The sequence below is a fragment of the Tympanuchus pallidicinctus genome, unplaced genomic scaffold (genome assembly GCF_026119805.1).
Source record: "Tympanuchus pallidicinctus isolate F22 unplaced genomic scaffold, pur_lepc_1.0 scaffold30, whole genome shotgun sequence".
Taxonomy (NCBI): domain Eukaryota; kingdom Metazoa; phylum Chordata; class Aves; order Galliformes; family Phasianidae; genus Tympanuchus; species Tympanuchus pallidicinctus.
The window spans coordinates 3,344,642-3,367,667 of record NW_026294748.1 but is presented as its reverse complement, the minus strand read 5'-3'; the positions used below and the strand labels follow the sequence as shown (position 1 = coordinate 3,367,667).

Below are 23,026 nucleotides of genomic sequence, written 5' to 3'. Positions count from 1 at the left end.
GCTGAAATTGTCCTTCTCTGCAGGGGGACGAGGAAAAGTCCCTCCAGTGATGGCTTCTCTGCAGCATCTTCCCTCTTCCACACCTTTAGATGGATACCCAAGCCTCATCTTTTGCTTCAAGTTTTCTAAATGTGAGGAGGTTCCTTCTTCCCGTCATCTACCTTTTACACGTAACAGACTACAGAGTCCAAAGAAGAGCAAAACTAAGGTTCTGTGATAATCTGACTTCTTAAATCCAACTTCAACTGCATTCAGCTTTAAAAAGAAAAAAGGTTTATCACTGAGTGTCAGAATGTAGAGGGCTGCAAACTGTGAAAATCAAGAGACAGTACAGCAGAGGGGGGTGAAAAAGGAAAAACATATTCTTACTTTGAGCAGGTTAAGTCTGTCATACTGGAAAAAGAAACCATAAGCATTAGAACAGAAAAAAAAATGAAATAAAGCAGGAAGGGAGGAAGGGAGCTGCACACAAAAGTGGAAAAGATGTCACTGGTTTGCAGAGGTGATGCTGTGGGAGCAGACAGCAGAACGCAGAGCTACGTGGTGGCTATAACCAGGAAGAACTTTGGAGAAGCTGAGAAAAATGGGGGATTTATGAGCTTCTAATGACTGTAAGGCTGCCCCTGAATCTTCGTGTGTTAATAATCCTGGATTTGCTTGGAAAGTTACAGCTTTACAGTGCAGATGGGAAGCGGTGGATCACATGAATGAAGTTTGGCTTGCTAGCTTGAAGCCAACAGAGTTTCCATCTTTTAGCACTGCTGGGAGCAGGATCACAATCCCTCCTACATACTTCTGCTTCCAGAGGAACAGAAACATTCTGCCAAGTGAATGACATGCCATGGGCTATAGATGCATCATTACGTCCATTTTATAACCAGGGAAATAGGGGGACAGAGACAAGGTGAGGGCACAGAACTCTGAATACATTCCACAGCCCTTCCTCCTGGTCTGCATACCTCCAGATCTACACTGTTCACCTCCCTTCTGTATCCCTGTATCTCAAATAAACTGATGCTCTTTATTCTCAGACTCCTCACCTCTGTTCAAAATGAGCAGAATACCTAAAGGAGGATTGTGCCACCCAGCAGGAGGATCAAATGGGAAGACACAGCCAAACTCTTCTGACACTAAAAGGACAAGGTGCAACAGTCATATGCTGCAGTAGGGGAAATTCTACTTGGATAAAGCCTGTTCACAGCAGGAGTGGTTAAGCACTGGAGCAGGGACCCAGCAAGGCTGTGATATCTCCATCCAAAATGCAGAGAAGTCTCTGGGCAACTCAGTCTAACCAAATCAATCCCATTTTGAACAGGATTTTGGACCACAGACCTTCAGATAACCCCTCCCCACCTAAATGGCTCTACAGTCTTCTGAGTCTACATTGCTACTAGGTATAGGCAGTAGGAAGAATATTGAAAGCTTTGTAACAGAGATGAAATCACTTTTTTCTTTATGCAAGAGCAAGAGAGTTAAAAATACGTTATCCCACAGTTGGCAGCAAGCAAAATCCCTTCATTCCTTGAGCCCAGAAAGCTGTTTCAGGAGCAGCAGTGTTCCCCCAAGGCTGAGACAGGCTTACAAATCATCTGGCCCACGCCACGGTGGTGGGTGGCAAGGGAAAGCAGCTCCAGGAAAGGCCTTTTACAGATGCAATCCAGTGCTTAAAAACTCCTGGTGAAGCGCTCCCTCTGATGGCAGCACTGCAGCACGGCGATCAGCGCAACAGACAAAAGAGGGCAAGGGACTTCAAGCAGAGCTGTCAGCGGTTGTATAAACACAGCATCAAACTCATGGGCTCAAGCTGTTTCATTTCATCAGAGAGACAGGTTGGAAAATTAAACTCTTCTTCTTGCAGAAGAGGGGTTGGGGAGAGAAGAGACTGAGAAAGGAGATTTTACCACGTGCGCCCCTCCTTTCTTTGTTCCCAGCCTTTCCCCATCTTAAGCAGCTATCTGTCATGTGGGGAGAGACAGGGAGCTCACTGCACCTGATTCTGTCCTACCAAAAAGAGCTGCTTTGTGGAGCACGGGGTGAGATTCTGGCTGGGGGAGAGGGTCAGGGCAGGAGCTTTGATTCAGGCTGGCGGAGCCCAGGACCCCCTTCTCTGCACCTGCTTTCCATGTACCAGCACTCACCTCGGCTCCATCTTCCTTTTGTTTCTCTAGCTGTTATAAAGCATTTCTTCTCTCTGTAAGCTTATCACAGCAGCAATACAAACACATTGCACACATCACTCCCTACCAAGGCTCTTCCCACCTCTCCTCTGCTTGGCTGAGCACCTCCAGCCCAGCCCAGCCTGCCCACATACTTCTACTCACCAGCAAGCCCTGCAGCTGTGCCACTCCACACCCATGTCTTCCATAGTACTGGTGTCACATCTCACCTCAAATCTTAGGCCCACAGTCCTCTTTAGTAGCACCCAAGCTACAGTCACCATGCAAGAGTCAACCTGTCTAAACAAAGACATGAAGTTCCCAGCAGCCACCAGCAATCATGCAAGACAAGGCTGGCTAAAAGGGCATTCTGACCAAGGAAAAACAGTAAAATAGTACTGTAAACTTCACTGCTTACTAGGAGCTTGCCTAGAATTGAATCCAAGGTATTCAGCTGGGAAAAAGCCAAGACACTGATTTGGCAGATGATGAAGCCATCCAAGCCATTCTGATTTTAACTTCACTTGCATTCACATGTAGAAATGCCAACAGCCTGACACTTTGTCCAATAAGCATCCCAACAGCGTTTCTGATTTTTACACTCTTCTGAGGGTAGCAATGAGATTTGAGATCACATCTCAGATGAGCTTATCTCCAATCCAAGCACCCACAGAGGGATTTTCTACTTATTACCTTTCAGAGCGAGCCCATGAATTCTCACAATTCATTTGGGACAAATCTGTTCTACCAGGTGTAAGCTGGGTTCATTTGAAATCACTGATCTTTAATATTTACATCACACAGAAAAACGTGCAAGGTCAGTAAACTGAGATCAATGGCCTCAAATCAACTCTTCATCATTAGAAAAAAACAAAAAACAAACTAACAGTTAAGTTAGGGAGATCAACTCCTGTTTCCAAAAGGCATAAAGAAGAGAGGAAAGAGGATGGATTATGGTACAGTTCAGCCTACCAAAGCCAGAGGATCTCTCCCTGTAAAGACAACAACTCATTGTAAGGGAGAGGGAAAACAAATCTTAAAACAAAGCCTAAAATTACTTGGAAGTAATTGAAGGAGGGTGGGGAACAGGCCAGTTTTCACACCACGTGAGCAAATATTAATGAGATCCCAGTGATATAAGTGAAACCAGCTTCTCAGCTACAGGCATCGGGGTGAGCTCTTGCTGACATTCTCACAGCCACGCCAGGAGAATGCCTTACTGGAGTCACTGCTCAGTACCACGGGGTTTCTGCAGGATGAGACAATTCTACAGTGGGGCACAGGAGAGAAAAAAGAAGGCTTACTTTGGAGAGGCGCTTGTGTGACTTAATCGGAGAGAAAGCATGCAGGAATGAAAAGAGAGAAATTAAGGAAAGAAGAAAAATTACCTCATGATTCCAGAGAAGGAAAACCCACAAACCCAGCAGACAGCATCACATCCCTCCCAATTCCACTTCCTTTCCTTGTTAAAAGCACCATGAATTACTATTAAGCTATGCTATTAAGCTTCACTAGTCACTGCGTTGTCAAGAATCAGAATTCTGTGATTCTGTGATCACATTCCCGTGACCTTGAATCACAGCACATCACAGCCAGGGCAATGCAACTCGTCTCAGGAACACCCTTTGCTGAGGATGCAAATGCCCTGACAAACTGACCCCCAGCGTGGCAATGAACAGTGAGCATCCTGCCTCCTCCCACCTGCATGGCTTCCTTCTGGGGACAGACTGCCCATGCACACAGGCCTGACAGCACCATCACGCCCATGGGCATCCTCCTCCACCCTGGGGTGGTGGCTGAAGGTTATCAGGCACACAGGAAGCAAGTCTAACCTCAAGGGCAGCCCCAGAATTACCTAGCCTCAAATGAATCGTCCCAAAAAATCCCTTCGTCCCATCTTTTCAACACACACCCTCCTTCCTTAGAGGTGAGAGAGCAATTCAGCCCAGGGAGTGTGGGCCAGTGGATCCTGTTTCTTCTGCTGATGGTGAATACCAAGAGGAGTGCATGAAGACTATTTATACACGTGACACAATCCTGCAATAAGCTAGGCAAAGGACCCAACAGCTCATTTCCCACAAGCCAACATCTATGCCATACAGTCATCTGTGACACTGCGGAGTGGTTCAAGGTGAAATATTTCACTTTGCAAAATGAGTAAAATGCAAATGCTCCTGGCAGCTCCTACACCACTGACGTCAGCGTTACTATCAAAGGTTACTCTTGGTTCCCACAGCACCCATCTGCTTCACCAAATCCCACTGCTCACAGAAAATCAGGAGTCCCTACACTTGAAACCCTCATCCTTCCAGTACAGCAAAGACACGGCTGATGTTGGCTCCAGTACTACCAAAAGACAGAGCCCTTCCTGAGGAAAAGTATCATCTGTCCAAGACTTCCATGGAGTTTGTCAGACACCTGTAATATTGTACCATTAAGAGACACCGTGCAGAGGACTAGCAAACTGATTCTGTGCAGTCTGAACCTCATCTCAACATGGCTTGGCCAGGACTGGAGAGATGCGTGGGCTTTTTACAAGCTGTCTGCACAGAGGAATCTTCATGTGTTCCATGACCCTTTGTGATCTAATTGATAAAGAGCAATTGCAACAGCTGATTTTCAAGGTCTAATTCAAAAGCACAGAGCCTGCCAAGAAAACAGGGCCCTGACTGCAAAATGATTAGCCTACAAAAGCCAGTTTTGAGCCACAGTCCAAGCCATCAGCAATTCATGGGCTGAGTTCAATGAAAGGATGACAGAGGGTAGGTCTGACCTCCCCAGATGGCCTCCAGTTAGAGTTTTTAGAATCACGCTGGGGGAAGAAGGAGGGTTAGCCAGAGGTAAATAAAGAAGATAGCACTGGACAAAGCCAGTGCACCACATTACAGAGCTCAGAGCAGCAGATGCGTGTGCATCTTGACTGCAGTTATTTGCTCGCTCCTTACCTTGGAGTTCTTGGCCCCACTGCGGCCTGACTGAGAGGAACAGCTCCGCTGTACACCCTGCTCCGGCGTGGAAGGGGATTTGTCTGACGAGTGGTCTGAGCCTTTTTCCACCATGGTGTCTCCTTGGGAGTCCTGCGGTGTTGGGGACCGGGAGCGTTTGCGCAGGATGGGGGAGCAGGCAGGCGTGCTGCGGTTTGAGTTACTGGCAGTACTGCAAACAGAAACACAGAGCACAGATGTCAACTTTCTGCTCCAAGAGAAAGCAAATGCTTCACTGTCCCTTGAGGCGAAGCTTTACCCAGAGGTTTTCTCCAGTATCACAGCAGATAAAGCTGCCCAAAGCCACGCACCCACTGCCACACACTTGGGACTGATCTCCCCCAGTGAAGTTAGGCAGCACACAGGTGTCATTCACTGAGAACGATTGGAACTTCAGCTGCCTGTCAGTGTCTTTTTCCACCCACTCTTCCACTGATCTATTCACAGAGAAGACAGGGGAAAATGAACTCATTTTGTCCTGTAGGCTCTGAGACTTGAAACCGATGAGCTGAGCTAACAAAACCTCAACTTGTGCTCAAGAATAAGGGAGATGCCAGCACTCTCACCCTACCCCTCTATTTTTTATTTCAGCACTGCTCCTTCCCAACAGCGTGCACAAAAAAAGGAACCTTATCTTTTAGGAAATGCTCTATTAAACTTCACCAAACCCCCTGGGGCACTGTGGGGGGACGGAAGGGGGTGTACCATCACTCACAGATGATGCAGTCATGATTTCCTGCATCAAACCATCCTTTTCCCACACCAGTCGGAGTTAACATGAAAACAGTTCACAGGAACATAAAAGCTTTCATGACTTGAAAAAATTAAAGCAGAAAAGGAAAGAGATTCACAGAAACAGTGAATCGTTGAAGGGAGTGGAACTTCTCATCCCATGCCTTCCGCCAATGCCTCAACACCTAAAGCAGAAAGCCAGTTCTGTATCTACACAGAGCTGAGCAGCAATCCCAGTGTAAGACAAGAAAACTCAGATTCCCCTCCTGTTCCTTGTCTGATGCCTTTTTTCCTGGCAGATTCCTCCAAACACCACATCTATTCTATGCTGCAGCACCGGTAGCAGTTCAGGTGTATCATGAAGTGAAAACACTACCATCTTTTTGACTTATTAAAACATACAAAAATACCAGATTTCTTTCCAGACTTTCAGATAACCCAAGTCAAATGGGCATTGCACTCACTCTGCCCTCACACTGCTACCTTTCCTGTTCAATTTAAGAAGCACCAATTATGATTTTTTTTAACAACCCAACACAGCTGCATCTAAGTCCATCAGCCACAATCACCAGCTACGTGCACAAGGTGCTGTGCAAAGGGCCCTGCATCCTGCACTTCATTAGAAGTGCTTCCAGAGACGGAAATGGTTTCAAATTGCCATTCCTATGCTTATTAATAATTCCAGATTCTGAGGCTGTATTGCTCCTGTTCACGCTGTGTAATTGCTTATCTGGCATTACAGCAAATTTCTTCAATCTTGCCTCAGCACGCTTGACTCAACGCAAACTGATTCGAGAGTCCCCTAAATTACAAGAGAAGAATTTGAATCGAGCGTTCCTGAATCACGTATCACTGTGCTGGATTGCTCTGAACAGACATCCTCATTTTCTGCTGCAGCCCAACAGAACTTGAGCTCCTCACACACCACCTACTTTTCATTTTCAGCTCATGGGAGCTCACACATAGGTTTCACTTTGAGTTTCAACTTCAAGCAACTCTATAAAGACCAGGTCACATTCAGCCAAGGCTCTGCTCATTACAATTATGGCAGAGCACCGAATTCTGTCTGTTTCTAAAGTAAAGCACAGGGTAACCAGATCAAAAGCTGGGCAGAGAAGCATCGTGCACACGTGAAACTCAGATGAAACCTGACAAAATGTAATCAAATGACAAATGAGACAGACTTTGCCTCCTGTGGGCTGCAATAAATTAATACTCATTTCTATGCACACTCACACAGACATGAAAAACACATTCTCAGCTCTCTCTCGTGTGCTTCAAGGCTGCTTGCAGCATGCCTAGCCCAGGCAGCGTGTAGGTGAGACGGCCAGCTCATGCTGAAGGCTCAAGGACTTGCAGAGCTCCTCCAGTGGATTTTTTTGGCCATGCTTGAGCAACCAAGCTCCACAGCAGCTGGCGCATGGCTGCTCACCCAGCTCGGCGTGCCCTGCCTGTGCCAGTGCCAGCTCTGCCAAAAGGAACCTCTGAGAGCAGATTGGCCTCGGAATTTGCTTTCCACTCACTGAGCATCTTCTGTGTGCCCTAAAAAACTAAATCAGCTCTCTGCACAGCCCCACAAATCTGCAGCCCTCTGTCCCAAGCCCCTCAAAACCTCCTCTGCCGCCACTGCTGCTGCAGCCCCAAGTTTGAACCCGGCCCAAGGCACAGCCATGACGAACGCTTGCTGCAGTTGCCATAGTGACTGAGGCCTGCAATTGAACCAGGAATCGGGCGCCTGAAACGCCAAAACAACTTGACCCACTTTGACAATAATAATAATAAAAAAATAATACTAATACATAATGCTTTGCAGAACTAATTGAGCAGAGAGCATTCAGGGCTCTCACACACACCGCTGCAGGGCAGCCTTCAGCGGATGCAACAGACCGAGCGAGGGACGGAACACCAACAAGCCCCCCCAGGAAGCAGCCCCTTGTTGCTCCTGGGTGCAACCCCCAGCCAACACAGCCCCCCATGGGCTGCATGCACCTGCTGAAGGGCTTCTGCCCACTGCCTCATGCAGCAGCCATGAGGTACAGCCAAGCTGTGGGCACAGTGCTGGGCTCCTCGCAGGTAGCGATCAGCTGGGATTAAGAGGACGCAACGCAAATCCATTTCAATCTTGCAGCTGCAGAATGTGAACTAGAACTCAGCCGGTCGTAAACGCTGTGTTAGGAGGGTACTGAAGGATTTGGAAGGAGGGCAGCTTGTGGGAACAAGGGGCAGCTTCACTCACACAGCTCCCTGCCACCACCGGCTTCCCAGAAGGCAGACGCAGATTGGTGACACCATTTCCTGCTGCATATTTCTAACCCCCTCAGACTTCCTGAAGAAAGTCCTGATCCGGAAAGCTAATTGCAGCCTCCACCACCACCATCGCCATGTTTCCCAGAGGAACTTGCTTTGCCAGAACAGAGGTGCAGAAGTTGCATGTCCCCCCTGCAGCCAAGGGCACCCACCTGTCAGCATGCAACAGGGGCCCCAAACGGGGCAACGGGCAGCACTGCAATGGTCAGGCTTCATTCTGCACAGTGCTGAGTGCTACATCTGTGAAGAAGCAAAGAACTTAGGCACGCATTTAGCTCTGTGTAAAGGCCCAATGAAATCTAGGCTGCAAACAAAGTCAGGCCTGTGCTTACATGCTTTCAAGGACGAAGGATATCCTCACACAAAACAGAAGTGTGCTGGTAAAGCCTCGAAAAGAGCAGGAAATAACACAAGGTCAAGAAGGCACCTCAAGCCTGGCTGTCTGACAAAAAGAGTTAATTCTCTTCAGCAGCAGACAGCAAGGGGGTTAATTAGACGCCCACAAAAATGCTTTTCACTGATACAGTCTGACATCACTGGAAAAAGATGAGGTTCAGAAACTCATTATGCAGCCCACCAAGCAGCAAGCAGATGGCAGCAACTTTTGGTCATCACCAACCTACACGGATTGATCATCTGAGAACGAAACCCTCCATGCATCCCTTGCCCTAAAGGCAATAACAGAACGCTATGCTTACATTGCATCTCCCAGCAAAAAAGATACAAAGAAAGCATTAAAGCATTAGGAGAGACAACTATAGAGCTATGCAGACACTAAGCAGCGTTGCATGACAATTGCTTTAAAAACAATACTTAGAGTATACTTTCTGCATGCTTTTTAAGCAGTTATTTTTTAGCCATGTCCAAACATTTCCGAGATTATTTGGAAAGTTCACAGAATAGTTTCCTCCTCCTATGAAATTCAACAGCATGTTTACCTATTGACGAGATAAAATTAATGCAATTACTGTGCTTCAGGGGAGCAGCAAATCACTGCAGGCGTTAGGAAGGAATTCGCCTTCAGCACACATACAGCACCGTGAGGTTGGTCAAATGCATTATTAACATTGCCATTGTCTTTCTCTGAATCTGATACTGGTTACCACTGGAGACAGACTAGCAATTCCAATGGTCTCATATGATATGGAAATTCCCACTGTACTGCGCTTGAAACAATCCTCAATTTCCCAAGAAAAAGTCAGAACGTGTTTTCTAAATAGAACAAGAGAGATCTTCACAATGATGTCTGATACAGGCATATGCTAGAGAGGACCATTCATCTGCAGAGAACCAAAAAAGTGTTATAAATTACATTCTAAACCGCTTAATCACCCACAAATTAATAGTTACATCTGCTCTGAAGGGAGGCAAACCACCTGGAACAAAGTGGGATGAATAATAAGATGAATTTTGGGCAGCAGTAAAGGGAGAACAACGCAAAATGATGCAAACTAAGACTTCCATATCCCTGTGAAGCTCACTGTGTGCCTGCTTCACCCCCAGCCCTGCCACAGCCCCAGCTGCACCTCCAGAAGGGTTAATGGCAGGGGCTTTGTTTCCTCTCCTTCCCATTGCAATGGCTCTGCTGTAATTAACAGCAGGAACTGCAATATCTGACATTACCTTCAACGCCTTGCACATCTTCTCAACACAGAGTTTAAAAAAATGCAATAATGCACTCAATAGTTAATGATCAACACCCAGACTGATTTTTGGATGGTTCCTGTGTTACCTCAAGGAGAGCACAAACCTTATTCCTTCCAGCCCGCCTCACACCATAACCTCAGCAAAGCTGACAGAGGCCTTTATTCCCAGCACAGGTAGAATCCTCCTGAATGCAATCCAGTCATGCAGCAAGAGTTTTATAAATCACAAATTATTCATCTAACAAAGCCTCACGTCATGCTTTGCCAGCAACAAGGTGCAGGTGTACAGAAACACCGTGCATCTCAGGACTGGAAGACAAAACTGGAGTTCTACATCCTCCCACTCACTCCAGCCAGACATCACCATTAGCTTCCAGGGATTAATGAAAGATTCTCTGATCTTCAACCCTGACCAAATTGGTTTATTTCCCTCATCCCTCAGCGCTTCACCATTTTACCGTTCTAAAAACAACAATGCAACATCCTCCCACCCCCTCATCCCGACATCCTCCATGCCTCCATCCTCCTTTGCTCTAAACGTGCAGCAGCACTGTCCAGCTGAACGTTAAAAATAGAGAGGGCCAAGGGCAGAAAACCATCACTCACATACAGTCTTTTGTCCTCAGGTCCTGATTCAGCCTTGTCCCCACGTGATATATTCTCTTGCTTCATCCAGCTTTCTGGTGTTCAGTGGCATGAGCAGTTGGGCATGAAGAATTATTGCACTTTAGCTTAAAACTTCCTTCTACTCTACTGAGACAAAGTCAGGAGCTCCATGGTAAACCTACCAGCTTCAAAAGGGGTTGTCATGAAAATGCACATGACTTACAGAGCAAAGACACAGGTATAGATTCTCCGTACTGAATCAGTAATTTCCACAACGGACAGGATGATGCTAGTCATCAATAATCTAAGAAAAGTAGTATTTTTAAGGAATAAGTATTCATCACACTCTCACTGTCCCTAGATTTGCACAGTGCAATGAGCCCTTGTTTCCTATTGCTATCCCCTGCCAAAAAATAAATAAATAGCCACCTGTATAGTGTTGGGAGGATGGAGCAGCACAAAACAAATCCTGTCTATCCCTGTCTCTGCAAATACATCAACGCTGAGAGGAATGCAAAGCAGAACTGAGACAGCAGCGTGCATGCTCTGAGAGCTTTTAAGAGCATGGGAGCACATGGGCAAACAAAAACACCATCTTCCTGCAGCTGCTGCCTCCGGTGAGTTGCTGTGGGGCCAGACAGTGGGCTCAGCCCCTCCGGCCTCCCACTGCCCAGCGAGCAGAGCTGTCCCTTGGTGGTGGGGGTGGGAGGTGGGGGTGGGCAGCAGGCGTGACGGAAAAAGCAGGAGGGGTGCGGGGAGAGAAAGCTGCAAACAACAATCAGATCTGATCCTCGTTGTTTCAAACAATCGAAAAGGCTGCTCTGGCAATTCTGCTGCAGGAGAGGTAGGGCGCACGCATATGGGGGAGAATAAGGGAGAAAGGAATCGGGCTGGGGAAGGGGAAAGAAAAGAAGCATCTCTGCAACATGATGTCACACTGTCTGCTTTCAAGTCCCCCGAACAGAAAGGAGCAGCAGCAATGGCAACCAACATGGACTCCAGATTTAATCTGCCTGGAAAGCGTACGTCTCGGACGGTAGATTTGCTCAGCAAACCTGTGCCCAGCGTGGCACATGCAGCCCTCAGGCTCCATCTTTCACACGCATATATGCACACATACACACGCAGGCACACACGTTCGGAGCCGGCAGACTGCACACACAGGCAGAGAGAGAGAGGAAGAGAGACACTGGCAACGGAACAGGAGAGGAACACTAACCTGGTAGCCATTAGGGACCGGAGCGCGGCGCGGAGCAGCTAAGAATTCATTCATTCATTCACTCGCATGTGGTGGGAGCAGAGCGCTGGGGGGGAGGCAGCTCACCTCCAGCACCATCGCCGAGCCCGTGCTGAGGGGACAGGGGCAGGGGTCCTTCACGGACACCCCCAACCCTCTCTCCTGGCCTCTCCACAGGCTGCCCGGGCTCCTGCCATGGTTCAGCCCCTCGCTCCCCCCGCTCCTCTCTTTGTGCTGCTGGTGATGCCGGGTGCCGCTCCCCGCACCGCCGGCTTTTTCACACCCGCACACACGCGTGCGCATGCACGCAGCCTGTGGGCTGCCGCTTTACATAACGCGAGCCCCTTAATGCCTGGGGATCCATCCCTGCCCACCAGAAGGGGGAGGGGGGAGCTCCCGGGATTTTTCCCAACGGCCCCCGATTACAATCTTGGCATTTCTGGGTGCCCTTCGTCGAGTTTGGCAAAGCCTGTGAGTGAAGATCCTGCAGGTTAAAAAAATATATCCCTTCATCCTCCCTGTGCACACACCCATCCAGTCCTATGTGCAGGAGAAAGTTTCAAAACCTGCAAGCATGTCAATACAAGAACAGTCAGGAAAATTAAACCCTAATTAACAGGCAAAGTGGATTATCTAAACTGAATGAAACACCGTGAGGACACATTCCGAATTAGGGTGACCTCAACTCAATTTAGCTCGCTCCATCCACAAAGCTAATGAGGTTTAATTTTTCATGCCTAGCCATGTATAAACAGGCCTGGGGATTTTTAAGAGTTGTATCATGGGAAGATGGTGACTTTGTAGCGTCAGTGAGGTGTCTGGAGGACACACACCTGCTCCCAGGCACCTTCAGGCCAAAGATGCTGCACCAGTTTGGCCACAGTGGTTTAAAAATGCATTCCTTCTTCTCATCACCTATCAGGGATGTTTGCTGTAAGAGTTCCCTGTGGTGTCAATCGAGCCAGGAAGGCAACTCCAGAGCATGATTCAGACTACCTAAGCAAGGCATCTGCAGCCAAATTTAGATGCTGCAAATGACCCCTTGGAGATGCACTGCTCCCACTGCTCCTTAAGTGATGTAAATATGCACTGCTCTGTCCTCCGCTTCCTTGTGTTGATTTCATCCACTCCAGCCACTGAAACAAGGCTGACAATTTTCTCTTCAGAATCAGTCACCACTTTCAGCACTAACGTCCCAACAGACCGTCTCTCCAAAAAAGGCTGATCATCCAGCACCTCACTATAACCAAGAGCAGTGGGAGCAGGAGGTGCTTTGCTCCTATGAATCAATGATCTGCACCAGCCCACGTGCCCCCGTGCAATTCAAATGCTGTGCATGGTTTTAAATTGAAAAACACTCTCATCATACACCTACTCAGATTAGGATAGCAGAACAATAACAGCATTTTTTAACATTACTGAAAGAATGCACATACGTGCACATCCCTTCCCTGTGCATAAGCCATTGTTCTAACAAATGCATTGTGCATCATTAAGAGAACCATCAGCTCAATGCTAATTTTGTGACATCCTTCTTGTGGACATACTTCCTTCTACAGTTTTCCCATTACAACGCTGCCCATCACCAGCATCAAAACACAACAACCTCCCAAACATACTACTGGCTCCCAAAACCTAATTTAATGAAAGCAAACCTGGTTTTATTCCCCTAATTCCATCAGTACGCATTCATTCAGGTTGTGTTTTCAAGGGTTTATCCCTGCTTACAAGAAAAAATTCTGCTAAAATGAGACAGTGACGTTTCTCAAATAATTACATGTTCACAATCATCTGAGATTTACAAAGAGCACCAAAAATAATCCATAACACCACAAGAGATAACTGCCACTTCACCCATTAATGTCTGAATTCAGACTCCAACTCTGCAAGTCTGCCCTGGCTGCAGCAAAGCAAACTGCCAAGATGAAAGAGATGCATTTTTAGAAGTAACAGCACTAAAAACTGTACTTAATTCAAGGCTAGATTATCCTCCTTTGAAAAACAGTACCAAGAAAGGTTCCATGCTTTTCTAAATTCTGTTCTGTACCTCAAATAAAAATCAGTTTGGGCAAGTCTTATACTTCAAAGCAGGCAGCTGAATGACCCCATTCTGTTTCAGTCTGTGAATCTTTATTGTTTATTTCTGTATGACATTCAAAGTCATGCATGGAGAGCACATCAAGGCTCAAAGCAGGTCATAAAGTGGCAAGATAGGTCCAGCACCTGAGGTTAAGACCTTCCCATTCTTCAGAGAGACATCAGGCAAGGCGAATCCAAAGATTCATCTTGGTTTCTAAAAGCACCATAAGAGCAGTTGTAAAAATGCAAGGCTTACCTGAAGAAAAGCTTCTTTGGCTTTGCTCGGGTGGTGCGCAGAAGGCAAAGTTATGGGTAACTCAAAAAAAATCACATGATAACTCAAGTGCTTTAAGAACTTAATTAGATTCTTTGAAATTCAACCAAGAACTCAACAGAGGGAGAAACATACTGGTATGTTTCTGGCTCTCTGGAGCACCATTCATGTCACTATGAAGACAGCTTGTTGAGATGTTTTGGTAACAGTGCACTGGGGAAAGGATCTTCACGCCCTTTAAGGAAGCTCTTAAAGTTTTCTTAAACTACCAGTTCCTATTCAGTTCAAGTTGCAGAACACATTTTACGCTGACCAGTTCTGCCTGCACATCATGCTCTCACCTCTTGCCATGGTGTTAGAAAACCAAGTCAAGCATCAGCACATGATTTCCTGTGAGGTCGGCATGGGGAGGCCTTGACTGCTGACCTTCTCACGGCACGGCCTCACACCACTGCCCAACACCACACTAGTGAGCCCCACAGTGGGGTGGAAGCTCCTACAACAGCAAGGAGCTCTGGTTCCAAGCACGCACACCAGACAGCACTGCCCAGCCAAAATTCAAGTATGTTAATGCACACTGAACCTCAGGTGAGGGAAAATGATGCACTGGTCATGTAATTAAAGCCCAAGGCTGACAATGGATGCACAAGAGACAGTCTGAACACACAAGGTCTACAGAGGAAGGGGTGGATTTGAGGCGCACTCTGCATCCAAGGGGAGCAATCTCTGTGCAATCCACACCAGCAACAGGAATGAAACAAATCTGTCTGCAACGCGTGAAAACAGGTAAGATCTCTCACTGCTCCTTCCCCAACAATTCCTTGCTCATTTTTAACGACCTTTTTTGAAAAACCGAAAGCCACTGATCGAGTTTCACCCAACAGGTCAAATCTTCAGCTGAGTTCAGAGCAGAACCAAGGACAGTTACACTTCCACAGCGCTGCTGTCAGCTGCAGCAAGGCACAGCAGGCATCTCCGAATGCTTGTCCTCAGGGGATCCTCAGCAGAGCACTACAACCTCAGGATCTGCAAGTAAGATTACTGTTAATGGGTAGCCGACTTATTTGGATGGTAATTAAAGTTTTGCTCGCGTCACTGTTGCAGCACAGAAGCTGCGTTTCTACATCACACCCTCTACTCTGCGACTGGGAGGTGCAGTCGTGTTGGCTGCTTCCTGCCCATAGAACATCCAACATGCAAAGTGGGTGCTGCACTTCAAACTCCAATATTCTCACTCTGTTAAGCAATAAAGAGAATTTCCAGAACTCTTCCTCCTCCTTTTGCAAAAAATTAAAAAAAAAAAAAAAAAAAAAAAAAGGGGGCTCCCAGACGGGTACCAGAACAAGTCAAAATCTTGTTGGAGTACTCAGAACTGACAACGTTTTTATGGATGCAATGGCTCCTAAGAGCACATGGGTTCCTCCAGCATAGGGGAGGAAAGAGGCATTCGTGTGCTCAAAGGCATGGGAAGGCTGAGGGGGGAGGAGGAGAACAAGGAGAAAGAGAACAAAGTGTCAACATCTTAACTGGGACACACAAAGAGCCAGTTCTTACTAAGAACTTAATCCAGGATTAACAAGAGGTCAGCTACCTCTGCAAGGAGACTGCACTAAAAGGAGCTAATTAGCTCTCCTTAATTGCACAAAAGGAACCACACACAATTCAAGGCATTCACAGCAGCAGATCCTACCTCACCCAGGAAACAGAGTCCTACCTGTCGGGATTGCACCATGCTCCAAACTGCACACGGAGAGCTCAGAGCAGGAAAGGTGACATGATGACATCACGACAGATGTCATGACAGTATGTGGGGAGTGAGGGACAGCACCAAGGGGTAAGGCATGTGAGGGAGGGCTGGAGTCTCCTTCAAAGGGGACAAGTGACTTTAGTGTGCCCAGGATCTTTCCATGCAGTTTTATCATCAACTACTGCTATCACATGTGGAACTGCCCAAAAACTCTGCAGTGATGTTTTCATAAACTATTATACGCACTTGTAACCCTCTTTAAATCAGTGCAGTATCTGAAAATGAGGAGGGGGGACAGCAAAAGGAAAATCAGCCCATGTCTCTCCATAGGCCCAACATTGCTCTATGCACTGAAACCAAAACAGAGGCTGTGGATGCCCCATCCCTGGAGGTGTTCAAGGCCAGGTTGGATGGGGCCCTGCGCAGTCTGGTCTAGTATTAAATGTGGAGTTTGGTGGCCCTGCGTATTGCAGGAGGGCTGGAGATTCAAGATCCTTGAGGTCCCTTCCAACCCAGGCCATTCTGTGATTCTGTGAATCACATCCCTCCCTGGCACGGCATCCTGGTAAGGACAAATAGACAGAAGAAAGCAAATACCCAACTCAACACACAGAGGCAACAGCTCCAGCCTGAAACCCACTGGTTTGGGTTGACGCAGTGGAAAAGGCTGCCTGAGCTGACCTCCCACAGCCTGCCCTCAATTTCTAATGATATCTTCCAAAAATTATTTGCAAACTGTGTATCTGCAAGAGTGCACCAATTCCTGATGTGACAGAAGATATTTATATTCTACATTGTGCAGCTATTACACTGTACCATCTCTTCCCATGCCAAATTCTGAACTTCTGATGGTTTGTGTGTTATCAAAGGCAGAACTGTAACTTCACAAATACTTGGATGAAAACTTTCATTGACACACTCCTGTATATGCTGATCACCTGCAGAATGGACTGAAGCATCTCAGTGAAGGGATAACCATTCAAAACACTTGAAATACTGAACTTTTTCAAACTGAAGGCAGGTATAAAAGCAACGCACTTCTTAAAAAGCTCATTCCTGTAAGCCTCGCCTACATTGCTCTGTATTTATGTTCCTTGCCAATTTTTGTTTGATATTAAGCCCATCTCCTTTTTGCCTCTGAAGCCATCGCATGCTCTGCCCCATGCACTGATGATAAGCTGTTGCATGTTTTTCTCCAGAAGCACTCATGCTGCACTGACAGATAATGCATACAGCAGTCGGTGTGCTTGGAAATGAAAATTAACCAGCCCATCAATAACAACAGCAGAAGTCTCACAGCTCGAGCACTAAATGTAACACCTGCATTTCTCTGTTAGCACTGTGCTGAGGGCTGGGCAGCTTGCAGACAGACAGAGCCCTCACCTCGAGGAGCTGGCAGTGCCAGCCTTCAACCCTGCAGTGAAGGGCATGGGGACAGCAGGCTGTGCTCGGTCCAAACCTCACTGTGCTCAAGGAGATAGCTTCAACTGCAAGGTCTGAGGGCATCCTGGGTGCAGGAAGCGTGCCAAGTTTAAGAGAGGATGAAGGGAAAAGCAGAACAACGGGTTAACCACAGTAATAACCTCATACACACAGATAAATAGCAGCAGAAACAGGAGATCAGCCATTAATGACAAGCTCCTGCAGGATCATTACAAAACTGCCTCTGTAATCTGCGTGTTTCTTCTCTTACCCCTTCAGGATGGAGGCAAACATCACACACCACTGTATTTTCAGTTATATTTAGACCAACATCAGAAAAGCAGCAGCAAAACATCACCTCAAACCCAAAGCACACCAATCCCATCCTTTGGACATCACTCAACGTGAGAAAGCCACATCCACTCTTGCTCCAAATAGCAGGGAAGCAACCCTTATGTACACTGCCCTTAGGCAAGCCGAGCACAAAGGGAGAACTCCCTGCCATCTGGGTAAAGCTTCAATAGCTGCCATTGGAGAGAGCAGAATGTGCATCAGCTGCTCGGTGCCAGCGGCGGGCTACAACCAGCCTCCTGGTACAGCCATGCCCCACTGCTGCAGTCCTCTCTGCTCCCTGCCCCACACTTCACTGCACAGGAACAGCCCGGACCCATGAGTACATTTGTTTAAAGGGAAAAGGGCACTACAAGGGTGTCATCTTTTTCTTTAGCACTGCCTGGTGCAACATTCGCTTCTCCATCGTGTCATACAGCTGCAGTTACAGCAGCTGCTCCGTTTTTCCGGGCTGCTCAAATCTCTTTATTCCAGCCAAAATCAGCCTTTGAAAGCCTCCACCAATCACTGCTTTCAGACCCCCCTGAACCACCAGCGATCTTCTCTCCAGCCACCCATTCAGACACAATGGATCCATCCCCACTCTCACTAATTGACTTTCTTAACCTTGTATGACCCTTTCCTTCCGGGATGGGCTCAGATTCCTGTAATCCTGCTGGCCTCACCCAGAAACCCACTGAGCAGTCACTCAGTGCAGCCCTTACTCTTGCACAGCATGGACATGCTGCTCTCTAAGAGCTCTGCCCAGCTTCTCCCCCACACCCCACACCCTTACATCCCAGCTTCCACTTTCCTGGCAACCCCCTGTGCCCCATCCCAGCCCCGCACTGCGTCAGGACATCTTCCCAAGGAACTGCCAGACCTCTGCACACACTCAAACACACAGAAACCTGCATCCACTGGGAGAGTCCTGCTGCCTGCTGGGGAGGTGAGCAATGAAGAGCTAACTGCTTGCATAGCCTGTTATCACATCGCTTTCCCGAGGCACTGCACTGTGTCTTCCCTGCTCCTCTGCTCTCCAATTCTGAAACCTTTTAAACTGCAGACAGCAGCAGTTCTGCTGAGGGAGAGACCATTACAGCACGCGAGCTTCTCCCTGCTCCGATGCATTCTGTGTTCTCAAAAAGTAGTTGACATAAAGATTCCCTGCTCTGATAGCAGCCCAGCATAGCTGAAACAAAGCCTTCTTTGCAACGTGCCACCAGCCCTGGCATCTCAACTGGCTGCTGCCCACTGAAAAGAAACGCACCCACTGTCTCTTTAAGAATGCTCATATCCCACATCAGCAGGGCTTCCTTAACCCTGCCTGCTCCTTGCTCTCTTTGCTGGCCGCAGCTGCAGATGTCACAGTTTCCTCACTGCACATCCCTGGCATCCCACGCCACGTGTGAGCTGTGCTTTTTAGCAAATATCCCAGTGCTCTGAAATGCAGGGAGGACTCCTATGACAACAAAGGAGCAGCCAGCACTGATCTGAGCATCCTAAATACCTCTAGATTCACCTCCCTTCACTTCCACAAGCTGTTCTTGTCTGAACACACCATCACTCCCACAGACAGCTGGAGTTCACCTTGCAGACCCTGGGTGCTGGGCAGCCTCTTACCCCACCAGGCACAGCCCAAGCTTTCTGCTTCCCTGAGACATCAGCAGGCAGCACAGCCAGCTGCAGGAGAAACACTTGCCCTCAACATAGGGGTGTTTCCAAATATAAGCTCTAGGAAAGGCCAGAAAGGTTATAAAACACAGAAGGTAACAACGTGAGTCATACTGAAAGCATATATAAACATACATATAAAAGTCTATAAATAAATGTATATGAAAGCCTGTCTCATAAGAAAAATAAACAGGCTGTGATTGCTTCTCTTCCGGGCAAAGCATGAAGATAGCTATCCTCCCCCAGTCCTTTATTTTATTCCTAGTCCATACAGGCATTACAGAGGCAACAGCAAAGCATGTACATCAAGTCAAGGAACTGAGAAAGCAAAGAATCAGCACAGCTCCACATTCCTGTACAGGAATAAGCTCAAAGGAAAGCAACAAAAACATCACATTATTCATGAGGCTCATTTATGAAAAGACACTTGAAGGTTAAACAAAGCAAAGCAGTCAACAAATATTTAAGGAATGCAAATGCCACGGAGAAAGAGCAGCTATATTAAAAGATTTTATAACAATGAGCAATGAGATGAAACTAAATTGAGGGGAGAAAAAACGAGGCTGAAGGCAAATCACTGCAGTCAGGAGAATGAGAGAAGTGGTACAGCCATGCTCGTAAATAGCATTAGGTAACCATTAATAAGGGCAAAACGGGGAAACACGTGGCACTGTCAGGGGCACAGATCAATGACTCAATTCCATCAAGTCCTTTTCTCTCTCTCCATTCTGCTTCTCATCACTTTCCTAACAGGCAGCAGCCCAACCCAATAACTTTTTGGTTGCTGCTGTTGACTAGCACTGTGAGTCTCCTTAAACGTTTAAGCTCAGCTGGATCAGTGTTACAGATCTTTGAGCATCACAATTTAGAGTTACTCTGTGTTAGTGAATCACCTGCAAAGCTTTCATCTGACGTATTTAAGATTGTGAACCTTGAAAGAACAAATATCCTTACAATCATACAGTGTTTTTAATTGTGAAGAAGACACAGGCTGCTTTTGGGCAATGTGGGTTCAGCTTGCAACTCTAGCCATGTCAGCTATGAGAAATGGCAGTGATGTGGTAGGCTGGTTTGTCTCATCTGCAAACCAAGGTTATTATCATTTCATTTTCTCTACCCTTTGCCTGCATGGCCTGTAGTGGCTGAAAGTCCTCAGGACTCACACTGGCTCTTGTACATGAAACTCTCCTTGCATGGTGAAGAGCTATTTGCAAAACCTTCTCATAAAAAAAACACAACACAATTTCAGATCCATCTCCAAAACCACTCCTGCTATGACCTGTTGTCAAAAAGAATCTCACAAGAGTCAAAGGGAAAAAAGCTTGAAAAAACAATATTGCGTGTATCTGAACTGATGACGCAGTTTCATTGCTTTGAAACAGCCACTGAATGCTGGCCAGAGTCCCTGAGCTGCAGCTGAGACACACGCAGACCATCCTCCAAGGCCTACAGCTAAGCAGCAGTTCACCTCCCAAACCTCATTCTTAAAACATACATCAGATTGAAGGCCACCACATCACCACACTGCTTCTTAATTACTGACAGATCTGAAAAACATAAACTGCAGTACCGAGGGCTGCAAACCCACAACCCAATTTCCTCACAAACAAAGGATGCTTCTTTCAGAACTGCATAGCTGCTTTATTTCTATTCCTAACGGGTCAGAGAGACACCAAAATTACAGCCCTATCTTTCCAGGCTTTCTAAAATGCCTGTCCCCAGAGCAAACCTTTTAATTCACAGCACTTCATGCACCATCCCTCACTTGTGTACAGCTTCCAAACGACTCCCCTGGAATCCTTGGATTCTCTTCTTGCCATCATTTAAACCCAGGCTTGTTTGCTTAGTATTTCATTTAAAGAATACATCTAGTTAAAGAGAGAGCTGTTCTCTACACCAAAGGTAAACAAGTTGTTTTCTCTCCTCGCCCCGCAGCTAATTTGGTGCCTTATATCATGTAAATGTATAGATTTATTTTTTTTTACATAATCACATTTTTTGCTACTCCTGACTGCACATCTCCTTCTTCTCTCCTACATCATTTTCACTCAACTCGTGTTCTCCATTTTTCTCCTTCTAGTTCCACAGTTAGGTGTGGCAAAACCACATTCATCCAAACCTGAGATTCCAAGTGGTTTAAAATCTCCCAAAATACCAAAACCCTGCCACCAAAAAACATCCTTCCATCTCTGCTCCCTTGCCACATGCATAGAGTGGCTGTGACTCCACCCAAGGGGGATGGCAGTGCTTCACATCCCATGTTTGCAAACAGAAAGCAGAACATCCATTGTCAGGCCCCTTGGCTAACCACAGAGAGCGTTCTGTCCAAGAGAAATGGTTATGGAGAGCAAACCACTGCACAAAGTGAAATGTAACCACCAGCACAGACCCAAAGCTGGCCAAAGGGAAAACTCCAGTAAAGGAGAAGCTTAGAGAACATTCCACCATTGTGCACTGAGCATGTGGCTCTGAAAGAGCAGCAGAAGGAAAAGCAACAAACTTATGCACAGCGTTTGTTTTGGTCTCAAGTACCCTTTTCTGAACTTGCTTATTTTATGCTTGGATAGTATTACTGCTATTATATCTCAATTTATATAATTTACTTTTCCAGACTCAAAATACTGAAAATTAACGGTTACTGTGCATAGTAAGCATCAATTATAAACATAACAGCAGTCTGATACTGAGCTACACTTTACAACCAGGACTGAAATGAGCAACAAGCAAAGGAAGACTCAAGAACAAGCACAGAGCTGCTAAACACAGCAAAGGAATGCACTGGTGAGCTTGGAGTTGGGATTGAGGAGCTCTGCTCCCAAGGGAACTTTCAGTTGGCAAAAAGTGATCAACCAAAAGAGATCTTGACCGGGATGCTGACTCTTGTGCAATGTGCCACAAGATCTCTGATGGCAATGGTTGGCTCTTTCAAGCTTTGACCTTGCCCACTTATTGAACAGAACAGCCCTGATTGAGCAAAAAGTTAAAACGTGTTTCTGTTTACTTCAATAGAACCATTGATACATGTGGGGTGAATCACACACACACTGCTGAACGATGTTCTCCATCCCCTTCCTGCACATGCAAATACCAAATGGCTTCAGCAGGAGGGAGCACAAGGGAGAAGAGAGAGCACTGGCATCCCCCATTCTGCAGACAGAGAAAGCAGCACAGAGGCAAGATTGTGGCCCATGTGGACAGACCTTGGCACTAAACTGGCATAAATGATCTCTTCCAATTCCCAGCTCCTGTAGCCTGGGCCTTGCTTCTCATTGGAAGGTGCCCAGCAGTTAAACAGCACAAGCAGAGCCTCCACTCCAATTTATGCCTTGACAGAGATAACCAGTTCCTGATAAATCTTACCCACAACCACTTCTTCATTGTATTTACCTCTTTTCATGCTTTTACCCAAGGAGAGGAACCTCAGGAGGAGCCACGTTGCAGCCTCACTGCTCTCAGCTCTGAGCAAGCAGTGGCTGCAGGACTGCAGGACGGCTCCAAGCAGTTTGCCCTTCACTTGACATTTGTGAGGCTGTTGAAGGACTACGTAGCCAGCAAGGTGATTTTACCATCCGATAAGCAGAGAAGGCAATTTTAGAAGGACGCAAATGATTGGGATTCAATCAGTCAAGATAATCTGCAGCCCAAGGAGAAATTTGGGGGACGGATGCTTGGGGCTGGCAGCACAGCTCTGCGCTGCCACAGTGTACGTCACGCTGTGCTCACTGAGCTCTCCATCACCACATGTACATTACAGAACAAAACGTTGGCTGTTCGTCTCATTTGGAGTCAAAATCTGATGCCGAAAGCAAACCCTGTTGCAAACAAAATAAAA

At 46.8% G+C, this 23,026-nt stretch overlaps 1 protein-coding gene across 10 annotated transcripts in view; it reads right to left on the bottom strand.

Moving 5' to 3' along the window:
- The window catches only part of GRAMD1B (GRAM domain containing 1B), a 110,207-nt gene that overhangs the window by 30,020 nt on the left and 57,161 nt on the right, over window positions 1-23,026 (bottom strand). For 9 of the 10 annotated variants that reach the window (XM_052697028.1, XM_052697034.1, XM_052697027.1 and 6 more), the window contains one exon: window positions 5,102-5,312. In XM_052697028.1, coding sequence (XP_052552988.1) covers window positions 5,102-5,215 — 114 coding nt within the window. In that variant the 5' untranslated portion in view covers window positions 5,216-5,312. Of the gene's footprint in view, window positions 1-5,101; window positions 5,313-11,650; window positions 11,670-23,026 lie in introns of those variants that run through there. The other variant, XM_052697030.1, reaches the window with a different exon arrangement.